This window comes from Poromitra crassiceps (assembly GCF_964638095.1).
Source record: "Poromitra crassiceps genome assembly, chromosome: 7".
NCBI lineage: Eukaryota > Metazoa > Chordata > Actinopteri > Beryciformes > Melamphaidae > Poromitra > Poromitra crassiceps.
The window spans coordinates 47,741,935-47,763,835 of record NC_139628.1 but is presented as its reverse complement, the minus strand read 5'-3'; the positions used below and the strand labels follow the sequence as shown (position 1 = coordinate 47,763,835).

Genomic DNA, 21,901 nt, shown 5'->3' with positions numbered 1-21,901 from the left:
TGTGTGTGTGTGTGTGTGTGTGTGTGTGAGAGAGAGAACAGGGCACTCCTGAAAAAGAGAGCATTGCTCTCAGTGAGACTCCCCCCCTGTATAAATAAAGATAAAAGAAAATTAGTCTAACATCAGGGACTAGTTAATGCTGTGTGGTGATACTACTCCAGTCAGCCTACATCCTGTGTGAGCATGCGCACTAGCTGCAGTAGCGTACAGAGCAGCATCCTCTTTGTATGTCCTCAACTCAGCTCTCCAAATAAATTGTGTTAACTGGTAACACTCGACTGGTTATTTAAGGTTACAAAAACTATACAAAATTGTATCATAATGGATATTACAATGCAGAAAGGGGAGTAAAATATGATTTATATAGAGAGTAAATGGAACTGGACCTGAGATGGACCCCTGTGGAACACCTTTACCAATCACAAGAGAGCTGGATGTAACACCATCAGCCACAGGGGTGTAGTGGAGGGTAAACGCAAGTAAACAGTTTACCCACGTCTTTGTAATGAGGCTGTTTACTCACCTATTTTCAGATCAACTGTATAAATCAATGAGGCTAAACAAGGTGAGTAAAATACTCACCATCACCTTGGATATGTTGCCTCCCTAACTTGGATGGTGTCAAGGTGGGCATGGGCAATGTAATGGTCCTGTGGTGCTGTGGCTTAAAGAAAGAGGCATAGAGATCAACTTCTTGCAACGTACACGCAGGCTTTATTGTTCTGTGGTGCTAGCCTCTGTAACGCTGTTATTCCTCAGGCGCCTAGTGCCCTCTAGTGACCTGGAGGTATAAGACTTCCAGCCCAAAGATGAATGCCTCTGTCCAAACGATTTGATCAACAGGATAACCATGTTGGAAGGATCACAAGAAATAAAAAAGAGTGGAAAGAATAGGGGTTCACATTCCCCCCATACTACTTTTGAATCCCTCTATTGTCTTTGAATTTCTCTACAGGACAGGTCCATTTTCTCTACCAATTTACAGATAGTTTACCCACCTCTGTGCAGTGGAATCCACTTATAGTGATCACGGTTATAGTGATCAACCGCTTATATTGATCAAAAAGCTTGGTCCACTCCGGAATCATTCCTATACACATTTCTATTCCTGTTGTTTAACTTAAGACTTAAGATAGGGAGTTTCTGTAATATGGCCCCTGGCCACTTTCTTTTGTGGGGACATTCAACTGTATGACATCATCGACAACCTGGCCGCCATCTTTCTTTCTTGGGGACATACAGACAGACATACGGACGCCTCGGCTTCTAGTGGTGAGTCGACACCGTAAAAACCTTCGAAGCCTTAAGCCCATGGCACACCAATCAAACATTCTCCAACAACTGCCAAGTAATATGTTTGATTGATGTGCCACGGGCTAAACACAGACCAACAAGGATTGAACCTTCCGAATCTGACCAAACATCTCCAATTTCAAAAAAGGACAGACAGCCATGGCACACCAACCAAACATCTGTGTTTGTCTGTGTTTGTTGTAAGCCCAGTTCTCACCAATGAGGGTCATAACATTTTTGGCAAATTTCACAAAGTAGTGGATGACATCACAATGGAGTGGATGATGTCACATCAGAATTTACATATCGGGTCGCAGCTATTACGAATTTGCGGTTGTTGTTGGTTTGACAAATTACCTAATCTTGTGCTCAAAGTAAAGAAAAAGAGCGGTTGCTAAAAACAGGTGATGACGTATGACATAATAATACGTTTATACTGATATAAATAGCTAGCATTAGCCACTGGCGTTAGCTAGCTGTTAGCTAGCTGTTAGCTGTTAGCGTTCGTTAGCGAAGTATTCGCCAGGCTCAAATGCCACTTGAATGACCAATTCAAAAAAACTGTTAACCAATTAGAGTCACAGTCTTTCCATGAAGCCCATCCATCACCTTTGATATCTGTTGGCCGGTTTGTTGAGGATATAGCAATATTGTGGCTTCTAAACAAATGTTCTACGGGGGGTACAGGGCCATAGCCTACTGTTTACGGTCAGTTCCCCTCTAGCGCAGACAAAAAGTACAGTGTATAGCGAAGGTGTGTTGCCTTAAAGGCATTTGTTTAATTTTTACAAACTTCTTCTTTAAATAATTATAATAATTTTTAGTTGAAAATGAGAAGTGAATAATTAAAATACTTTACAGTTGAGAACTATTTTGGGAGATCTATTTTAGTTTGAAATCGCATTTATTCTTGTAAAGCATGACATCACTTCCTGTTTTAGTCTCTTCCTGTTGAGCTCCTCGAGGTCCTGTAGAGAGACAAAGAATGCTCTGAACACAATCCGACACATTCCGCTTGCACCCTACATCAGGCATCGTGAAGCAATGTCGTAAGTTCATTTATCGACTTTAAACATGTTGGACATTATATATTTTCAATTATTTAGTCAAAAAGGGACGTTTGTTAAGTTATTTAGAAACTGTTTACAATTGTGTATGGCTAATGCTAATGCCAGCGGCCATGTTGAATGCTATCTACAATGCAAGATAACAATGTACAATGTAAAACATGGACACTGCATGTTTTTTGTATTGTTTTTATTTACAGTTTTCACCATACAACGTGTTAACACCTTAAGTGCCATAGCCGAAATAATTCGTCTTACATAATCCAACGCTTAAGTGCCAGAGCCGAAATAACTCGTCTTACATGTTTTTTTGACGGTGGGACATCAATCAACCCCTTTTACATCTTCGAGATAACTATAGGAGCAAGAGCATGTGTGTAATCTATTTTACCGACCACTAAGTGGCGACAGATACAGAGAGAAGCCACAGCCACGGGACCCGTAGCAGCCGCCTCCCGCGGAAATGGCTTGGCGATTTCCGCGTGTGTGTGTGCCCGGAGACACACACACAGAACGGACAGAGATCCCCTCCCCCCCAGAGCCGCGGAGCAACGCGCGAACACACACACACACACACACACACACACACACACACACACACACACACACACACACACACACACACACACACCGCGGGAGCAAGCCATTCAAGGAAATGGCTTGGCGATTTTACAGTAATCCATTTCAGACTCGTCCCCGCACGCAGGCAAGCAGGCAGGCAGGCACGCAGACAGACAGGCAGGCAGCACAACGCGCTTCTGACACGCCCGCTGCCAGGAGGAAGGAGGAGAAGACACACGGAGGGAGGAGTTTGAATGAGAGGGGTGTTTCCTGTTGTTATGGAGGAAATTACTGTTCAAAACTATTGTTTAGAATGTCTGACGGTCTTACTGATGCCAAAAATGAATGGTTAAAGTGACTGTTTCACAAAAAGCCATTTATCTCTGAATAAATTTCCAGACGCTGAAACCATGCTGTACTCAACGGCTAATATCTACATAACTACTAACTCTGCAAACTAACTCTTTTAGACAGAGAAAGCACACATTCTATTAGTTATTTTTAGATGATTGGTGTTCATGAATTCTTAACAGAAAAGAATCCTCGGCTGTTCTAAAATGAGCCAGAATCGTCAAAAACACCCCTGGCACAACTTACCTACAGGAATGAAAACATGGCTGGCATTCAATGTGTTAATCAAGAAGAGTGACAAGTAAACGGCCAAACTTACTTACGGCTCTATCTTTATTGACTCTGGTTGAGTGTTTAGTCAGAGTTTCGACACTCTGCACGAGAACATTACAGAAGGCGAGAAACGAAGCTCGTCTCCTTTTTTTGACAACAGCGCTGCAGCCATGGGGTGTTGCAGTACGGAACAAACGATTAGCTTTCGGTTCTTATCAAGGTAAGTTCTTTGGCGCAAATCAGATGGCGTGCGACTATACAATTACTGTATTAGAATGTTTTCATAGCACACCAACGGTTATACAGGTAGGAAAACTGACTGGAGCGGGCCTTTAAGCAGAGTCCGCCACCCAGGTGCGGACTGGGATCATAATTCAGGCCGGGCATTAGGCCGATATGGGCCGACGCGCGTGCCGGCGTCCGAAGGGCGACGCCGAAAAATTTGGGCCGTTTGAAGCCCAATTTGGGCCGTTTGAAGCCCAATTTGGGCCGTTTGAAGCCAGATTTGGTCTGTTTGAAGCCCAATTTGGGTCATTTGAAGCCAGATTTGGGCCGTTTGAAGCCCAATTTGGGCCGTTTGAAGCCAGATTTGGGTCGTTTGAAGCCCAATTTGGGCCGCTTGAAGCCCAATTTGGGCCGAGTCCAATTTTACAATGAGATGCACCCACTTTAACCCTGAATAAAGTAATAAAACCACTAGTAAACCAGTAGGCGGCGCCTGGCCTGCTGTTCAGTGAGTGGCCTGACTGCGGGCACGTTTTTTTTTTTTTTTTGCAGGCCAGGCCAGGCCAGGCCACTGGGCATTTGCCCGACGTGCCCAATTATGCAGTCCGCGCCTGCCGCCACCCTACACAGCCGGTCCAATGTACCAAGCGCATGGGCTTATGACCCCATGTATCAGCACTTGCTTCAGCACATAGTCTATCGTGACCCCAGCATGAGCTCACGCATCATCAGTACATGGTCATTCGTGATCTCACACCTTCTATAACAGTTACTGCACATTTGTAACTGTATTTTCTTTAGCAAATGTTTCATATTTCATCCTGTTAAGCCATTTGTATTAATTATTATAATTGTATTAATTTAGTCTTTGCATCTCCCAGTTAACGGTCCGTGTTGACCTCATGCACAGCTCACGCTATCGTGACCCTACTTAGTGCATATTTTAAATGTACTGTAGTAATTCATCACATTATCGTTGCTGCCACATTTTCTCTGTTAATATTTTGCTAGACTTTCTCTGCTGTCGGGTTCGGTAAGGATTGAGATTTGAGGTTTTGATGTTTCTCTTTCTTCTCTTCCTTTTTGGGGATATCCTATTCTTCTATCGGCTTCACTGCCTCCTTCATATTGTGTCATCTAATTGCCAAAAGACTTTTCATATTTCTATAATCATTGTGCACATGTAAAAAAAAAAAAAATCTTTAGCACATATAAATATATAATTGTTAACTAAAGAATGAGTCTCTCTCTGATTAATTAAGTTTACTGTATGAGCATTTCCCCCCTGTCATTCTCCGGAATTCTGAAGAACCTGTGTCCCCTGTCATCGACCTCCTGGAACACGTAGCCTGGAGGCACTTCATAACTTGCTGGGCATCTCTTTGGCGTGAACTCTGAGTAGTACGTGGTGCAGCCCTCCATCGGAATGCTGCTCTTCATTGGTTGGTTGGATGGCTTGAAGCTGACAGTAGGAGTCATCTCATGGGCTTTAAAGTGAGCCCTGAAGGTGGTGATATCTTCTATCTTCCCGCTTCCTCTTGGGATTCCTTCGGGGTGCTTGATGAGCGCCTGCTTGGCCTGAGCTTCCCAGGGCTTGTAGTGCTCCTGCATGGTGGTGAACTTCTGGAAAGGAGCGGTGGACCGCATGGGGGCCTCCTGGGCCTTGGCGGGTTTGAAGGGATGCACCTGGTGTCTGATGTAGTGTGTACCAGTGGTGGTGCTCAAGTCCATCTTCCCAGTAGGAATTGTATAGTCCTCTCGCTTATGGAGCTTTGGCAGGGAGACCAGCCACTCTTTAAATTGGTCCTTATTCTCTGTGCTGCCCCGGAAAGGCAAGTTAGACACAGCCAGAGAATGCAGGGGTTTGAGGCAGTGCCGGGTCTCGGCATCTCGAGGCACGTAGTCATCCTTGAAGGTGGTGGAGCCGGCAAACTTGGACGAGGGAGGGTGGTAGGCGTTTCTGGGCGTGTGGTAGCAGCGATGCACACCACAGCAACAAATCTCACATATACAAAGCTTATTTTTCATCTTTTCATAATTTCAATCTGTTTCATACTTATAGACTCTGCAGGGAAGGATTTATGACATCACTGATGTCTATGACATCTTCAGTATGTGCCATAAATCACTGATATCACTTTTGCATAGAATTGGCGATGTGACCTATGATGTAATTCTTTATGCCTTTATGTTGCATTAATGCCTCCTTCTGGATTTATCCATCCACTGTTTCTCCACATTCTGTCCCGTGTCACTCGCTCTCCTCCTCTGATGTCATTTGTGCAGTCGATGATTATAATCAGTGATGTCACTAGAGTAATTGCGACGTGTTGTAAGTGCTGCTCAATCTCTGGCTCTCTCTCTCTGCAGACCCTGCCGGCATGCACGAGCCGGGAGCCCCGCAGCGGACCGCGCAGAGAAGCCCCTACACCGACCTGCAGCACATCGTCAACGCCGACGCACTGCACCTGTTCTGTTGCTACTGGGAGCCCACAGAGCCGCCAAGGTCAGTAGCGGAAACTAAAGCCGGAATTAACAACAAGCGCATTGGTGATGATGTCATCAGTGAGTGATGTCATCGGTCATGTCATCAGTGATGTCATTATAGTGATGAGTGAGTGTAGTTGCAGGGGAGACAAGTTTGAAGTGACTTTCACACACATTTCCTTTCATTCTACCAGACCGATGGCCGTAAGCTTTCACCCAGTGTTTGCAGTGGGTGGAAGTTGGGCGGGTGTACTTGCCTTGACAGACAACTCCTTCAGCCAACCAGCGTTGGATCCAGTCAAATCCAAATCCACTCGGGAGAACGGCGAAAACATCTTTTCCGGTGAGAAACTCTGCTGTTGCATACTCCTAACCTTGCAAGCAAGCTGTTTGTGAAAACAATACCGCACCCATCTGGCAGTGTCAGGTTAGCATACTCCTGTACTTGCTTAATTGTTGTTATTGAGTCTATTTCTGCAATAACTGCACTTTATGGCTGTTTAAACTCGACGAACGTTGTTGACGTCACTCCTTGAGGCGGACAGGCACGGAGGCAGCCATTAGTGTTTTGTCAGCTGGGTTCCTGATTGGCCGATTCCGATGTCAACTACGAGGTGGGTCGCTCATTGGCTAGAACGCTTTGCAGTTTCTGCAAATACCCTCCCAGGGCTTGAGGACAGACGGTCTGTAGAATGAAATGAAATGTGAGTTCACGTGACCGGCTGGTTTACCAGGCTAAGTTATACTGGAAGGATTTATGACAGCCATCAGGTGATGTGAAAAATATGTTTACTTTTTCATGAAACTTTGTATGCTTATACAGTTTGGGACTTTGTATGCAGCATGCTTGTACAATTTTTCATGCTTTTACAGTGTGTCATGAAACTTTGTATGCTTGTACAGTTTGGGGCTCTGATAATTTTCAGCTAGGGAGGCATTGCAAAAACGCCTCATGGCAGCCAATTTACTTTCTGTTTATGTATTATGTATTTTGCATGTATTATCTCCTGATAGTCCAGGCCCTTAGGGAGATATAATTAGGGTCATTTCACGCAAATTCGTGCAAAAATTTGGCTCAAATGTAGCTCAGGGGGGATGGTCTTATTGATTTAGCCAGAGCGCCTGAGCTGGTGACCCCCGGGATCGCCATGGCGCCAAATCTAATATGGCCGCTGCACAAAAAAAGGTTTGTGTCAATTACTATTCAACCTAGAAAGGTGTTTTTGGGTTTTGAGGCTCAGGGAATACAACTGAATCAGTGAAATTATCATCAGTTCATTATTGACAAATAAATCCAAGAGGGGGGGCCTAAATTCCGGTGAACAGGGTAAAGTGTATAACTAATAGATATCATCATGAAACACTCCCAGCTGATTATTAAATGAAGACAATATTTTTTGTATTACAAGTTTTCTGAAATGTTGTTTAAATACACAAATATACAGAAAACGAACCCATTAGTCCAGTCAATATATGGGGGGAAAAGACTACCTACAGTAAGCCTGAACAAATCGATACAAAAGGTTTTTCATTGTATTCTGGTACTATTGTGCTGCATGTTAAATAACATACTAAAAATCTAGGAAAATCTAACTTCCAGAAAGGGGTCATTCTAAGATGTTTGAATAGTAATTGAGATACATGTATAGTCATTGTACACAGCCGGCAGATGGCAGCCGCCATTGTGTGGCAGCCTAGTGGCTAGGCTGTCACACAAGTCACACTTTTCCATGGTACAGTGATGAAAATACGCATTGTTTGGTTGCTGAAGGAAATCCATGTTAGATTCTCACCTACTCATCCCAGGAACTCATCACTGTCTGTGACATCATCAGTGATTTAAGACATCATTGGTGATAGACAGTATGACATCATTATAATGGTGATGGCCACCATGGGGAGCCGTCTGGAAATGTATCACATCATTGGTTATTTATGACATCATCACTGTCTGTGACATCATCAGTGATTTATGACATTATCAGGGATATACACAGTATGACATCACTATAGTGGTGACTTGGCCAACTTGGGTAGAGGCACTGCCAAGGCACCGAGGCAGCGATCTGCCTGGTCCCGCGGATCGAAATCACTTTCTGACACAACACCAGCCAGTAGGCTATACAGTAACCATTGATAGTATACAGTAACCTCTGTCCCTGCACCATTGCACCATGCAACAATAGCTAAACCCGAGTGGACAATTCTGGTATAGAGTATTGAAATAGGCTAGAATTAAAATCTCACACATCCCTACCCTATTAAAGAAACTAATATTTTTAAATGTGTATGTTATAGCCTATATGAGCGAAACGACTAATTAAAAGGCTACTAATTACAAAAGCATAAATGTTCGTTACGAATCCGAACTGGTTCATCCTCCAATTCTCTCTTCCCTCTCTAGTTCTCTCCCCCTCTCTCTCTCTGACTCTCTCCTTTCTCTCTCTCACTCTGTCACTCTGCTTGCACTGAGCAAGAAAGAAGCTGCTGCCTGTCACAGACGTGCAGGCGGTGACGCTGTGGCTTTTAAGGGGAGTGATCTCAACTTGTGGTGAATCCTGTTAATATGAGCATAAACACGCCTATCGGGGTGTGCGCTGAGATGACGTGAAGCGCAGCGCCCCAACACACCCACAATTAGGGCTTTGCGTGGCGCTATAAAGCGAAAATTACCGCCATTGGGAAGATAGGGCCCTAATTCTTTTCCAAAATACTTGTTCTTTTGCATGTATATAAATATAAATAATTATTAACTAAAGACTGAGTCTAGTCTCTCTCTTGATTAAGTTTAGTATACAAGCATTTCCCCCAAGTCATTCTCCGTAAGTCTGAAGAACCTGTGTCCTCTGTCATCGATCTCCTGGAACACGTAGCCCGGAGGCACTTCATAACTTGCTGGGCATCTCTTTGGCGTGAACTCTGAGTAGTATGTGGTGGAGCCCTCCATTGGAATGCTGCTCTTCATTGGTTGGTTGGATGGCTTGAAGCTGACAGTAGGAGTCATCTCATGGGCTTTAAAGTGAGCCCTGAAGGTGGTGATATCTTCTATCTTCCCGCTTCCTCTTGGGATTCCTTCGGGGTGCTTGATGATCGGCTGCTTGGCCTGAGCTTCCCAGGGCTTGTAGTGCTCCTGCATGGTGGTGAACTTCTGGAAAGGAGCGGTGGACCGCATGGGGGCTTTCTGGGCCTTGGCGGGTTTGAAGGGATGGACCTGGTGTCGGATGTAGTGTGTACCAGTGGTGGTGCTCAGGTCCATCTTGCCAGTAGGAATTGTATAGTCCTCTCGCTTATGGAGCTTTGGCAGGGAGACCAGCCACTCTTTAAATTGGTCCTTATTCTCTGTGGTGCCCCGGAAAGGCAAGTTAGACACAGCCAGAGAATGCAGGGGTTTGAGGCAGTGCCGGGTCTCGGCATCTCGAGGCACGTAGTCATCCTTGAAGGTGGTGGAGCCGGCAAACTTGGACGAGGGAGGGTGGTAGGCGTTTTTGGGCGTGTGGTAGCAGCGATGCACACCACAACAACAAATCTCACATATACAAAGCTTATTTTTCATCTTTTCATACTTTCAATCTGTTCATACTTATAGCATCTGCAGGGAAGGATTTATGATGTCACAATGTCTATGACATCTTCAGTGTGTGTCATAAATCACTATCACTGATATCACTTATGCATATAGAATTGGTGATGTCATCTGTGATGTCACTCGAGCAGTCAATGATTATGGCATCAGTGATGCCACTGGAGTGATTGTGATGCCATCAGTGAGTGTTATCAGGGATACCATCAGCGATGAGTGAGTGAGTGGTTGCAGTGGGGCAGTCTTAGACTTTCACTTACTGAGTTCGCTTACACAAACTCTACTGGTCAAATAACCTTTGCAGGGAAGGATTTATGACATCACTGTTGATGTCACAATGTCTATGACAGAAGTCCCAGAATGTCCTGAGCATGCTGTTGCACCAGTTTATCACTTCTGCCCCTTGTCCTCCCGAGCATGCTCAGTGGCTGTGGTCTTTTACTTTTGGCGCAAACCCCAGTTCTGAGCATGCTCAGTTGCCACGGTTTTGACTTTTGACGCAAAACCATCATGTCACTCATGTCGGGAAGGCGGTTAAATAACGCTCCAAAGTTAGGCAAAATTTTGGGGCGAAGGAAAAACTGACACACGGAAGTGCTCACCTTATGTCACAGCATTGCTGTTTCGTCAAGTTGGTTGCTCTATGGTTTTATGTAATTTAGACTACTGCTCTGGTCTATGGTCATCTGCATCATACTCAAACTCCTAAGTTCCTTTATAATTACATTGTTTACAGGTCAAGTACTCACACACATTCCACCAGAGGGGCAAAAGGTGGATTGATTACTTTACCTCTACCTAAGTCCAATTATTTGAATAGGGCGGTATTTTATAGGGTGATCCTGGAACAGTCTTCCGAGCGATGTTTGGAACATCAAAGGAAAGGCTTGTTTTAAAATAAATCTTAAATCCTATTTAAACTCACACACAATACAATTTTAGTCTTCAGCACAGCTTGTATATGCACACCCCGATAAATTGTTTTATTTTGTTCTAACTGGATTTGTTTGATTTGATACTTGTTTTTTCATCTTTTATTTTATGATTCATGTTTTTTCTCTTTTTATTCTATGATAAAAAAATTGTCTTTGTGATACATGCTTTTATTATGTTCTATCTGTGTATTTTATTTTGTGTACTACCTTTTTACTGTATGCCTGTTGTGTCCTGTTGGACTACAGGAAGACTAGCTGCCGCTCAGGCGTCAGCTAATGGGGATCCGTTTAAATAAAGAAACAAAATAAATGCTATAACGTCCTGATCCTGCATGCCATCACAAAAGCTATGGATGTTGTCTCAGCATTCATTTTGTTGCTATATTTACACAGATTTATTTATTTATTTAGTTCGTTTATTTCAGATCAGAACTACAAATACATTACAGATTACACTAAAATAGTAACATTTTAAAATTGCACACCTTATATAAATTGACGCAAAATGATCCAAGTAGTAGCCCAGTAAAGAAGTAGCTAAAAGTTGAAAACTAAAAGCCCACTTATTTCCCCTGGGGTCCTTCAAATATAAAAAAACATCAACATTTCATAATGCACTTTATTATAAAAGAAAGAGAGAAATGTATATATATATATATATATATATATATATATATATATATATATATATATATATATATATATATATATATATATATATATATATATATATATATATATATATATATATATATATATCAACACCTCATGGGTGTTGGTGTCATAACCTCTATTCAATGTCTAAATGATGCTAGGTTATAATAATGTACAACAAAATATATATTTTGCATTATTTACAGGTACAGCAAAAAGAAAACAAAAAAACCATGTTATTTTCTTTTTTCATTTTCTTGTGCTTTTGGGGCACTCAATAGAGGCCAAAAGTAGGTCAGGGTTAGGGGACGACTGGAGGTGGTTGGAGATGTGTTGTGGGAGGTGGGCTCAGGGTTATGGGAGGAATGGAGGGCTGGACTGATTCTGGGCCGGACTGTGCAGGTACCTCCATCACCTGGACAGGACCAAGGAGAGAATACACCTGGTCAGGATGACAAGCATAATGAAATTCATCAGAGAAAAACATTTTCTGTTTAGGTATTCCTGTAAAAATCATCAAAGATTACAAGTATGTTAATTTAAAGATGCTTCACTCAACCTCTCTGGCCTTCGTTTTCACTTTTTCTTTTTGCTAATGTGTTGGGTAGCATTTACACACTCCATACATCACACATTTTGCCATGCAGCTGTCTTGCCAGCCTAAATCTCGCTCTGTCTGAAGCTGACTGACTGACTCACAACCCTGAGCAAGTATCCGATGATGTCAGTGAAGAAGCAGGCCAGGCAGCTCCCAGCCAGGAGGAGGCCATGGTGGATGTGTCTTCTCTAGACATGCATGTTGATGCATAGTCACAGCCGAGAAGCACCCAGGTGCAGACTCGCTGTATGTGGAGCAGGTTGACATGGGAGAAGCTTCTCCCAGGACGGTTGTCAGCGGGCTGGTCAAGCACTCTTCCGGGTATGACGTCATCGTCTACCCTACAAGAGTCCCATATCTTTACATAGACTTGCCTGCGACTCTCGCTCCCAAGCTGTCTAAATCAGCGATACGCACATATTTACAAGTGTCACAGAAACATTTCAGAGTCACATACTTGAGAAGAAGGGTTAATTGCTTCTCGACGGCGGGGTTAGAAAGCTCGACGCTGCTCTTAAATGCCAATTTTCATCCGAAGTCTGTGCTGGTGATATTATTTTTTACCGAGCTTTCGACCAGAGTGGCGCTGTTGAGCGCTGTGATGGCTGGGAGCTCTAAAAAATATAAACCAACACACGCTTTGTATTGAAACAGTACCTTGGGTGGGATTTCCTGTTGCGCTGGTGCAGGAGGCCTGGCGGTGCCTTGGTAAGCCTTCCATAGCCTGCCATAGAGGAAGTCCAGCTTGATCTTAGCATACAGCCTGGAGGGGTCAAAGCCCTTCTGCTGAGGCGGGGGCTGGGCGTGATGGACAGCAGGCGGGCGTTGATTCTGAGAAGGGGTGTGTGTGCTTTCCTGAACGGACAGAGGGAAGTGACACCATGGTTGATAGACAGTATTGTGCAACAACAGCCCTTAAAGGGGATCTATTATGCTTTTCCATATTTTGTGTCAGATACTGTTACAGTGTTAGATGTTCATATTAAACATGGGCAAAGTTTCAACTAATGAGGTAAACGTATAAAGTTATCCCCATTAGCAAACGCCGTGGGATTTAGACTGCTCTGAATGAGAGGTTACGAGAGACGAGAACGCGGCGTCTAAGTCTAGTTGAGATCAGATAGACCCTGATTGCATTATATGGTCATTGCTCCAGCCCCGTTCACAGTCCAAACCATACCCAACCAATGGGATCCTATGGAGCCTGCCTTGAGTGCATGATGTGACTTTTGAGAGGGGATGAGGTTGACAAGACCAACTTACTAGAGTTGGAGCATGGAGGGACAGAATGTAGGGAACCAGTGGATGGATAAATCCAGAAGGAGGCGGTAATGCAACATAAAGGATGCCAACTGCCATAAAACACAACAGAAGAAGTAGAAGAAGAAGAGCGTGTGATGTTACAATTCACTCTACCAGGCTGCACTTTTGACTAAAGTCACACATTTTGTAATTGTGACAGTTCACACAACTTCAACACTACATACAATATATAATATAATACATCAAACCCTTCAGCTACTTCTGCTCTCACAAAAATATAAGGGATGCAATGTATACTTTTTCAACATTTGTTTGACAGTAGTGTTCCACTCTATTTCACAGTATGTTTCTGCTGTCAGCTAAGAGACAGGAGCTAAAACGAAACATTTCAGACCGAGGCTGCTGAACTGAGTGAGGGGTTGCATAAAGGGACAGTACGTTTTTTTTTTTCTTTTACTGAATCGTGTGCCAAGCTATGCTAGTGGAGTCGCAGGATTAAATAATATCAAAATTAGAGCACGACCGATACTGGATTTTTGAGGCAGATGCCGATACCGATATTAGGGAGTAAAAAAATTCTGATATTGATTTATCGGCCGATATTCTTATATTTATATATATATTTATATATATACGGTATATAAATATATATATATATATATATATATATATATATATATATATATATATATATATATATATATATACAGTATATATATATATATATATATATATATATATATATATATATATATATATATATATATATATAATATTAAATATTTATATTTATCTTATATTATACACATTATATTACACAATTATTTTGCAATGATCCCTCAAATATCAAACACTTGACAAAGATCTGACTTGACATGACTTGAGATATGTAATGTAGGCAGGATATTTTACAGCTTATCAAGAAACTTTATTGTCCAAAATTACATCAATGCAATGAAACAGTAAATTTCACTGGGAATTTAATAATTAGAAATAACTAGAAATAGAAAAACACAAATAGAACAAATATAAAATATAACTTGAGTTAAGAAAAAATATCAAATATACACAACGTGCTGTCTATAACTTAAAAAAAATACGAAATAAAAAAATATCAGCAATATCGGCCGATTCCGATATATTGTTATCGGCCAATATCGGCCGATAATATCGGTGGACCGATATATCGGTCGGGCTCTACAACATATATAATTGGACATTTATCATAATAGGCCCTCTTTAAAGGAAATATCCATTCAGTTGTAGGGCCGTAATTTAGCATACTTTTTTGGTATACCCACTTTTCTTCAAATTGCCTCATCTACTTTTCATTCAGTTAGTGACTTCCTACATTTCCCAGAATAACTTTAGTCCAACTGCAAAACCATTGTTGCTTGCACCCCCGCACCTCGCTGTCTGTGACCGTATATATACCCACTCCCACATGGAGTGTGCAGCCACCCACCCACACACACACCCACACACACACACACACACCCACACACGCACGCACGCACGCACACACACACACACACACACACACACACACACACACACACACACACACACACACACACACACACACACACACACACACACACACACACACACACACACACTACTGTCTGTGACCATGGGGTGTGTGTTGCCTATTATGTACAGTATGTTGTGCAAGGACAACAGATGTTCTTTTAAGTCAAATGTCTCATCTTATCTTTGCTCTGCGCCATGTGTGCACGCCTCTCTTACAATGCACTTTCTTATTGTGTGTGTTTGTTTGTTTGTATGTTTGTTTTTCCCTGGTGGTTTTCAGGCATGCGAATTACTATATATATATTTTTACGTTTTTGGGTAACTTGGGCCAGGCAGGCAGCTAGTCACATCAAGCAAACGGCGTGATCTTTACCATTTCCTTCCTGTTTTGATGACATTTGGTGTGGTAGGAAGTTAGGAACAGTAGAATAATTGATGAAAAGCTGTCTTGACTCTGATGAACTACATAAGGTCTGCACACACCTGAATTCCCCTCAGCAGTGTTGGCCACAGTTAACACAATGAACACAATATAACTACTGTACTGTCACAGGAGGTGTAAGTAGTAGAAGTAATTGTCTGACCCTGCGTTGGAAGATAAGGTGAATAGGTTGATGTAAGTCGTCAGAGCTGACTCCGGCTGTCTATGTCAGAGAAAGTGTGGTGGTGATAGCTTTCAGTAAATGTCAAACCACAAAACAAATCCTCTGTAAGATTTCAGGTCAACTAAAAAGTCAAACCTGAAACTCAGGTTGAATGTCGTCGACCTTATCTGCCATTTCAATGGACGGCTATATTGAGGCAATGACCTGTATAGTTCACTGGCAATTATGCTCAAGAGACAGTATACTATATATCCAAATTTTGCATTCTCTGCATCCTTTGCAAATGTCATTGAATTGCAATAGATTTGAATTTGAAGTGTTTCTAATTCAAATGCATTTTTGTGCCAGTTGCAGTTAACATAATAATTGCCCCTTTCTATATCAAGTTATATGTTTTGACTGAGATAACAGAATAAAGTCTAAAGAACAGAAGCGATGTGCGAGGCAACTAATTCCCAAATATAATCATATAGCGCATCCTACATAATAACTGAAAAATAAAAATAAAAATCTGTAAATGTCTTGGTTTCTGCTGTGGGTAGACCTTTATGTGAAAAGCACTCTCTCTCTCTCAGAGCTGAAAGCCGTAGATTGCGTCGAACCCTGTGCGTGTGTGCATGTAACTGTTCTCCCACCATGTCAATGTGAGAAAATGTACAGGCTAAAGTCTGTCAACCACAGAGGAAACCACTCTGCTGAGAGGCTGACTGACCACAGCGCTCCGCTACAGGAAACCACGCTGCTGACAGAGTGACTGACAGATCAGGCCATTCAGCCAACGCACTTCAATGGAAAATGGTTTTAAAGTGGAAAAAAGTGAACTTGAAAAGACTGGTAAGTAACATTCACCCCATTGTGTAGACAGACTGGTAACATTCACTCCACTGTGTAGACAGACTGGTAACATTCACTCCACTGTGTAGACAGACTGGTAACATTCACCCCACTGTGTAGACAGACTGGTAACATTCACTCCACTGTGTAGACAGACTGGTAACATTCACTCCACAGTGTAGACTTGAGTAGATTTTGCTGTGGCGAATGCTTCTGCTTTACCACTAGTGTATGTTTAAGGACAGAACAAGTTTTGCATTGGCTCAAAAGCTGTTATTCTATCTTGTTGTAAAAAAAATCATTGTAAATTTATTTTTTATATTGATGACAAATCAGATGCATGCATTTGGACAAGGGTCCTTGTTTGAACATTTGTGCTGTGTACTGTAACATGTTTTATCATTGTCTATACACAAGGCTGGACGACAGCACTGACTTGCAATCCAATTGTGCACACTGTTGTCATTCACCTAGATGTGGGCGATGTGTTAACATGTTTGCTTGATGACAAAATCTGCTCACATGTCTTTGTAGTGAGTTACCTCGATTTACCCTAACAGAGGATATGAAGTAAGACGGAAGTTGATTCAAGTGGAGGGTAAAGACACAGCATTACGAAATATAGGCTTAGTGCGTAGTACCTATTACCAGGCATGTCCAAAGTCCGGCCCGGGACTGATTTTAAGTGGCCCTCGGCTTGTCTCTCAAAATATACTATATGTGGCCCTCTACACAGTATAGCAAGTTCAGTTTGCATTTTTTCCCCCATTCACCTAACGGTGACGGCACTATCATACAGTTTGTAGACAAGCAGCAAGTAGGAACAACACAGGCAGAACTAATGTTTTCAGATGGTAAACAAAGTCCTTAGATTACTATTGTATGTGATTTATTTTATTTTATTTTTTATAAACCATATGATGCGAGAAGCAGCTGGCCCCCCGGAATTTTCACATTATCTAATTCTAATCTGGCCCTCATTCAAAAAAATTTGGAGACCCCTGGCCTATGCCATCATGTACTGTAGGCCTAGTGCGTAGTGCCTATACCATCATGTAGGCCTAGTGCGTAATGCCTATACCATCATGTAGGCCTAGTGCATAGTGCCTATACCATCTGGATGGAAATAGACCTTAAAGAATTAGCTCAGCAAAAACAGACGCAGGGTTATTTTAGGGCAAGGGGAACAGGTTTGTGGTCTGGTCCGTCAGTAGCATAGCATTACGACTGCTGACAGACTGATGCATATTCAAGCTGCAGTAAAAACCAGCTCACACTGTGTGCCTTAAATTTAATACAGAAACCCTCTTTTTTTCTCTGGTAACATTTACCCCAAAATCATAGCCTGTTACGTTGAGGGGTGAAATTGTGCTGGTGCATCTTAACAACCATGGGTGCAAACTTTCACTCTGAAATTAAAAACATTCATGTTTTCTAGACTATTATTGATATTGCCACATTTAACACTGTGCAGAATTACTCTGTTATGTATTAATGCCCTTTTGAGGGGGTTAAAAGTGGATTTTGCAAACATTAGCTAAGTTTCAGTTATCCTTCGGGTGATAAAAAGCAGTGTTGTTATTTATTTATTTAATTGAGGGTTGTTATACTAATTGAGCAAGTCTTATAAAAGGTCAATACTGTAAATTACTGCTTCACACCTTCTAGATGTGCTGTGCCAGAGGGGAATAGCTGGATATGGTTTTGTGCTGATGGACAACCTTACCTCGGAGTCAGTGCCAGAGTCAGACAGGGAGGACCGAACCTCATACGTCCGCTTCCTGGAAACAGATACATAGAAGTTAAAGTTAAAGCGAGGGGTAGTTCAGTTTGGGGGAAAGTTTGTCTATTTTTCAAACGTATCGGTCAGACAAACTTGTCAACTGTAGGTATGGGAATGGTTAGCTTAGCTCAATTCCTGGAAGACTAGAGGATCAGAGGGGCACGCTCGCGCAGTGTTAGCACTGTTGCCTCACAGCAAGAAGGTCCTGGGTTTGATTCCCGCCTGGGACGCTGTGGGCACTGAGTGTGTGTCCCCATCCCCATGTCCTCAGTGCCTACGGCCCAGATGGGCTCGTCAAAAAGGGGCTTTCTGTGTGGAGTTTGCATGTTCTCTCCGTGCTCCCCTGGGGTTTCCTCCAGATAGGAACCCCAGCCAAAAAAGAATATGCCAAAAAAAAGACTAGGGGATCATGTAGCAGCTCTAAAACGTAGGGAAATAGATACTAAATTTTGACTAATAATAAAGAAATTCGATTATGAACTTCTTATCAACTTTCTCATTGCCAGGAAACTTCCTACTTCCAAATAGTCAAAAAGTAGGAAATTCAAAGTGCACAGCAAATTCACAGTTTTGAATGTATGATTACATTCTGCCTCCAATATCTTCTAACAAGAGTGCAAGGTCAAAGTTATCTGGCTAGCTGAGGGGGTTTCCAACAGCTCGCCGTCAATAAGTAGCCAAACAAATCCAAAATGTTTTCTTTGTTCTAATTAATAAACTAAATCCCACTCACGTAATAGCGAACTGTATCGCCTATAACTCTATTTGTATCACGATGTAACGAGTTGAAAGCGGCAATTGCAATGGCAGAAAACACTGTTCACGAAACCACTGAAGAACGCAGAGGCTGCAACAGAAGCATCATTCAAAGTGGCCCATCATTGTAGACCATGGTACTCTATAATAATAACATCCATTTGAAAGATGATTTGATGTGTGACTCAGTGACAGCACTGCATTGCACTGCCTTACCTCCAGCAGGAGACTGTGCACCTCCAGCAGTAGAGAAAGAAGATGATGGAGCCTTACCTCCAGCAGCAGACTGTGCGGCAGCCCCTCCAGCAGTAGTAGAGACAGATGAGGATGGAGGCGAGACAGACTGAGTAGCCTCCCACCAACAAACACCACTGACCCACTGTCCTGCCCTCTGGATCAGTGAGGAGGGCTTCCACCTCTGGTGAGGTCACACGGACGCACGCACGCACACACGCGCAGTCGCGCACACACACACACACACACACACACACACACACACACACACACACACACACACACACACAGTTACTATTATTAATTATTTGTGAGGACTTTGTCCCCCCCCCCACGAAGTCAAATTCCTTGTTTGTAATATATGATTATACTCAATATGGCTATTAAAATTAATCTTGAATCTATTTGACCAAATGAGGAATAGTATGGATGGACCATAAGGACCATCTATAGCTATTGGTATGAATGGGTTGTGTGTGGTACCTGTGGTTTCTGCAACAGCGCACTTCTCCAGCACTCCAGAGGGAAATACATGAAAGATGCAGCACACTTCGCTGCCCCACATCCCCACATCGACCCCCTTCAGCTGGATCTGGGAACTGCGCTCTGTGGCACTACCCTCGACTACCACACTGCCATTGAAACGTGACTCGATGTGGACTCCAAACTGGGGATGGTAGGTGCCCAGTTTGGTGCTGCTGGTGCCTCTGGTCATCACCCAGTTGACCTGGGTGACCCGGTCTTCCCCCACTAGATAACAGGAGACTGTTAAAGTGTAGGCTGATTGCTGGACAGACACGGAAATCTCACTGCAGTCTGCCTTGCCTGTAAACAATAAGGGGGTCAAAGTTTAAGTGTCGTGCTAGATCCTCTGCTCACAAATGTGTTTTTCTGGTGACTCATTTACACGGCTTTCATTTTAAAAGCTACATTGCAAGGATAGTTTTTGCTGTTTTATTGATTAAGGCAACTTTTTGGTTATATGGAAAGAGTTTCTCTTGATGGATTTATTGAAGCATCAAATAAATTGAAGAGTTCATTATATTTACATTTTATTTTATTGTTTTTGTTTGTTTTGGGGGGTATATCCATTTGCATTTTTATCCTTTCTATTATATATTCAGGTATGTTTATTATTATTATTATTATTATTATTATTATTATTATTATTATTATTATTGATAATAATAATAATAAAAACTTTTTCACCTTGTGTGTGTGTGTGTTTGCGCGCACACTCCAGGGAGTATCAGATAGGTGTTGTTTATTCATTTCAAGAATGGCTTGTATCTATTTTTGCAAATGAACAAGATGGCAGTTCAAAATTTAACTTGTTTTTAAAGGCCATTTGTTAAAAGGCCCAGGCTCAGAGATATCCCCAGAGTTTTTGTCTTTTTAAGATTTTATAAAATAAACTATTAATTTCTGAACAACAGTGCAGCTAAAAGAACAAGAGAATTAACACACCAGTCATTTCTGGCTAAATTGCATTTTCCACAAATAGTAATAGTAGTACGGTAGTAGTAATAAATAAAAAAATAAAAAAATAAAAAAATAAATACATACATACATACATACATACATACATACATACATACATACATACATACATAAATAAATGAATGAATAAACCACTAATGGATTAGTCCCCTGAGTTCTACCGATTAAAACAAAAATTATGCAGAAATCTTATTAACAATCCTTCTTTGAATAATAAGAGTTACACAAATAAATGTGCCCTTTTACTGATAATAGCAAAACAGAAATACTTCACTAACAAATTCACAAAGCTTCTAAAAACATACAAACATCATTGCAAGTCATCAGTCTGATGAAAAGAGCTAAGCTCTGGATAAAAAATTGTTGATGACGGAAACAGTTATGCAAATCTGAGGGTTGTTATTATAAAAGTTATTACTATGATGTGTACTATGACTTCATATCCTAAATATTTGACCGACTAAAAACAAATGGCAAACTATCTTCTGTAGATAAAAGGTAGCTGGCTGATGAAATTATTAATCTTGTCAATTCAATGACATAAGTGTAACTATTTTTGCAAATGCTTATCCCTCTCTATGAAGAACATTTCAAGCAGTATAAAACAAAGACGTGTAGACCCATAAAAACATACATCTAGAGATTTGTTATTTTTTTAATATATTTAAGACATGCAGGGGTGGGTAGTATATCATTACAACGCACAGGAGTATTTTTATTTTATTTTAGGAATGAGTACTTTTAATGTTCCTATCATTAAATTGTATACTTATACTCTTTACTCAAGTATTTTTTGAGCCAGTTATCTACTTTTGCGTTCACTTTGTGTCCACTCTGGGACAATTAGCGACATGGAAAAGCAGAGGGGTCGAGCGCGAGAGATGGAGAGAGAGTGGAAGATTGTTCATAATATCAGTTGGCTCTCCTTATTTGTTTGATTGGCCTACCTGCTCTACTTCATGGGGAAAATCAGTGCTGTTTTCTCATTATTTTTGCACTGCCCCGCACACCCTAAAAATAAACAAAAAAGTAAAATGGAAAATAACTTGTACTTTGAGTAATTTATTAAGGTTTTACTTTGACTTGAGTATGTTTCTCAAATGTAAATGTTCACCTTTACTTGAATCATTTTTTAATGGGAGAAAGTACACTTTTACTTGAGTATAGATTTTCAGTATAGGTTACATATAGCCACGCTGTTTATACATGTCATGTGTAGTCTGGAAAATATGACACATCAAAATGATAACAAGATGTCAGGAGAAGACCTACCTGTGTGTTGTAGTATGAGTATCAGGAGATAATATATGATCCTCTGTCGCCTCATCTCTGCTGCTGATCACTATTTGACCCTAAACATGCACTGGCT

At 41.6% G+C, this 21,901-nt stretch overlaps 1 protein-coding gene across 2 annotated transcripts; it reads right to left on the bottom strand.

The window, feature by feature from the left end:
- Positions 1 to 11,588: 11,588 nt before the first annotated feature.
- Positions 11,589 to 21,901, bottom strand: LOC310779806 (uncharacterized protein). Of its 2 annotated transcripts, none has more exons than XM_083640310.1 (6): positions 21,805 to 21,901; positions 19,516 to 19,857; positions 19,072 to 19,216; positions 17,986 to 18,040; positions 12,682 to 12,879; positions 11,589 to 11,868 (listed from the first exon to the last, which is right to left on the bottom strand). In XM_083640310.1, exons 1-6 carry the CDS (start codon positions 21,857 to 21,859, stop codon positions 11,728 to 11,730), a joined length of 936 nt encoding a protein of 311 aa, XP_083496436.1. In that variant the 5' UTR covers positions 21,860 to 21,901; the 3' UTR covers positions 11,589 to 11,727. The 2 variants fall into 2 exon arrangements, with proteins under 2 accessions (XP_083496436.1, XP_083496437.1); XM_083640311.1 differs by having other exon boundaries at positions 11,589 to 11,841.

Bases quoted from the DNA above. Each gene is read 5' to 3' on its own strand.
- LOC310779806 (XM_083640310.1), bottom strand. From the start codon at position 21,859: ATGAGGCGACAGAGGATCATATATTATCTCCTGATACTCATACTACAA. The intron at 12,880-17,985 runs GTAAGGTTGTCC...CTGTCCGTTCAG, and splicing joins ACTCTGGCACTGACTCCGAG to GAAAGCACACACACCCCTTC. The intron at 11,869-12,681 runs GTACTGTTTCAA...CATCCTGACCAG, and splicing joins AACAGGAAATCCCACCCAAG to GTGTATTCTCTCCTTGGTCC.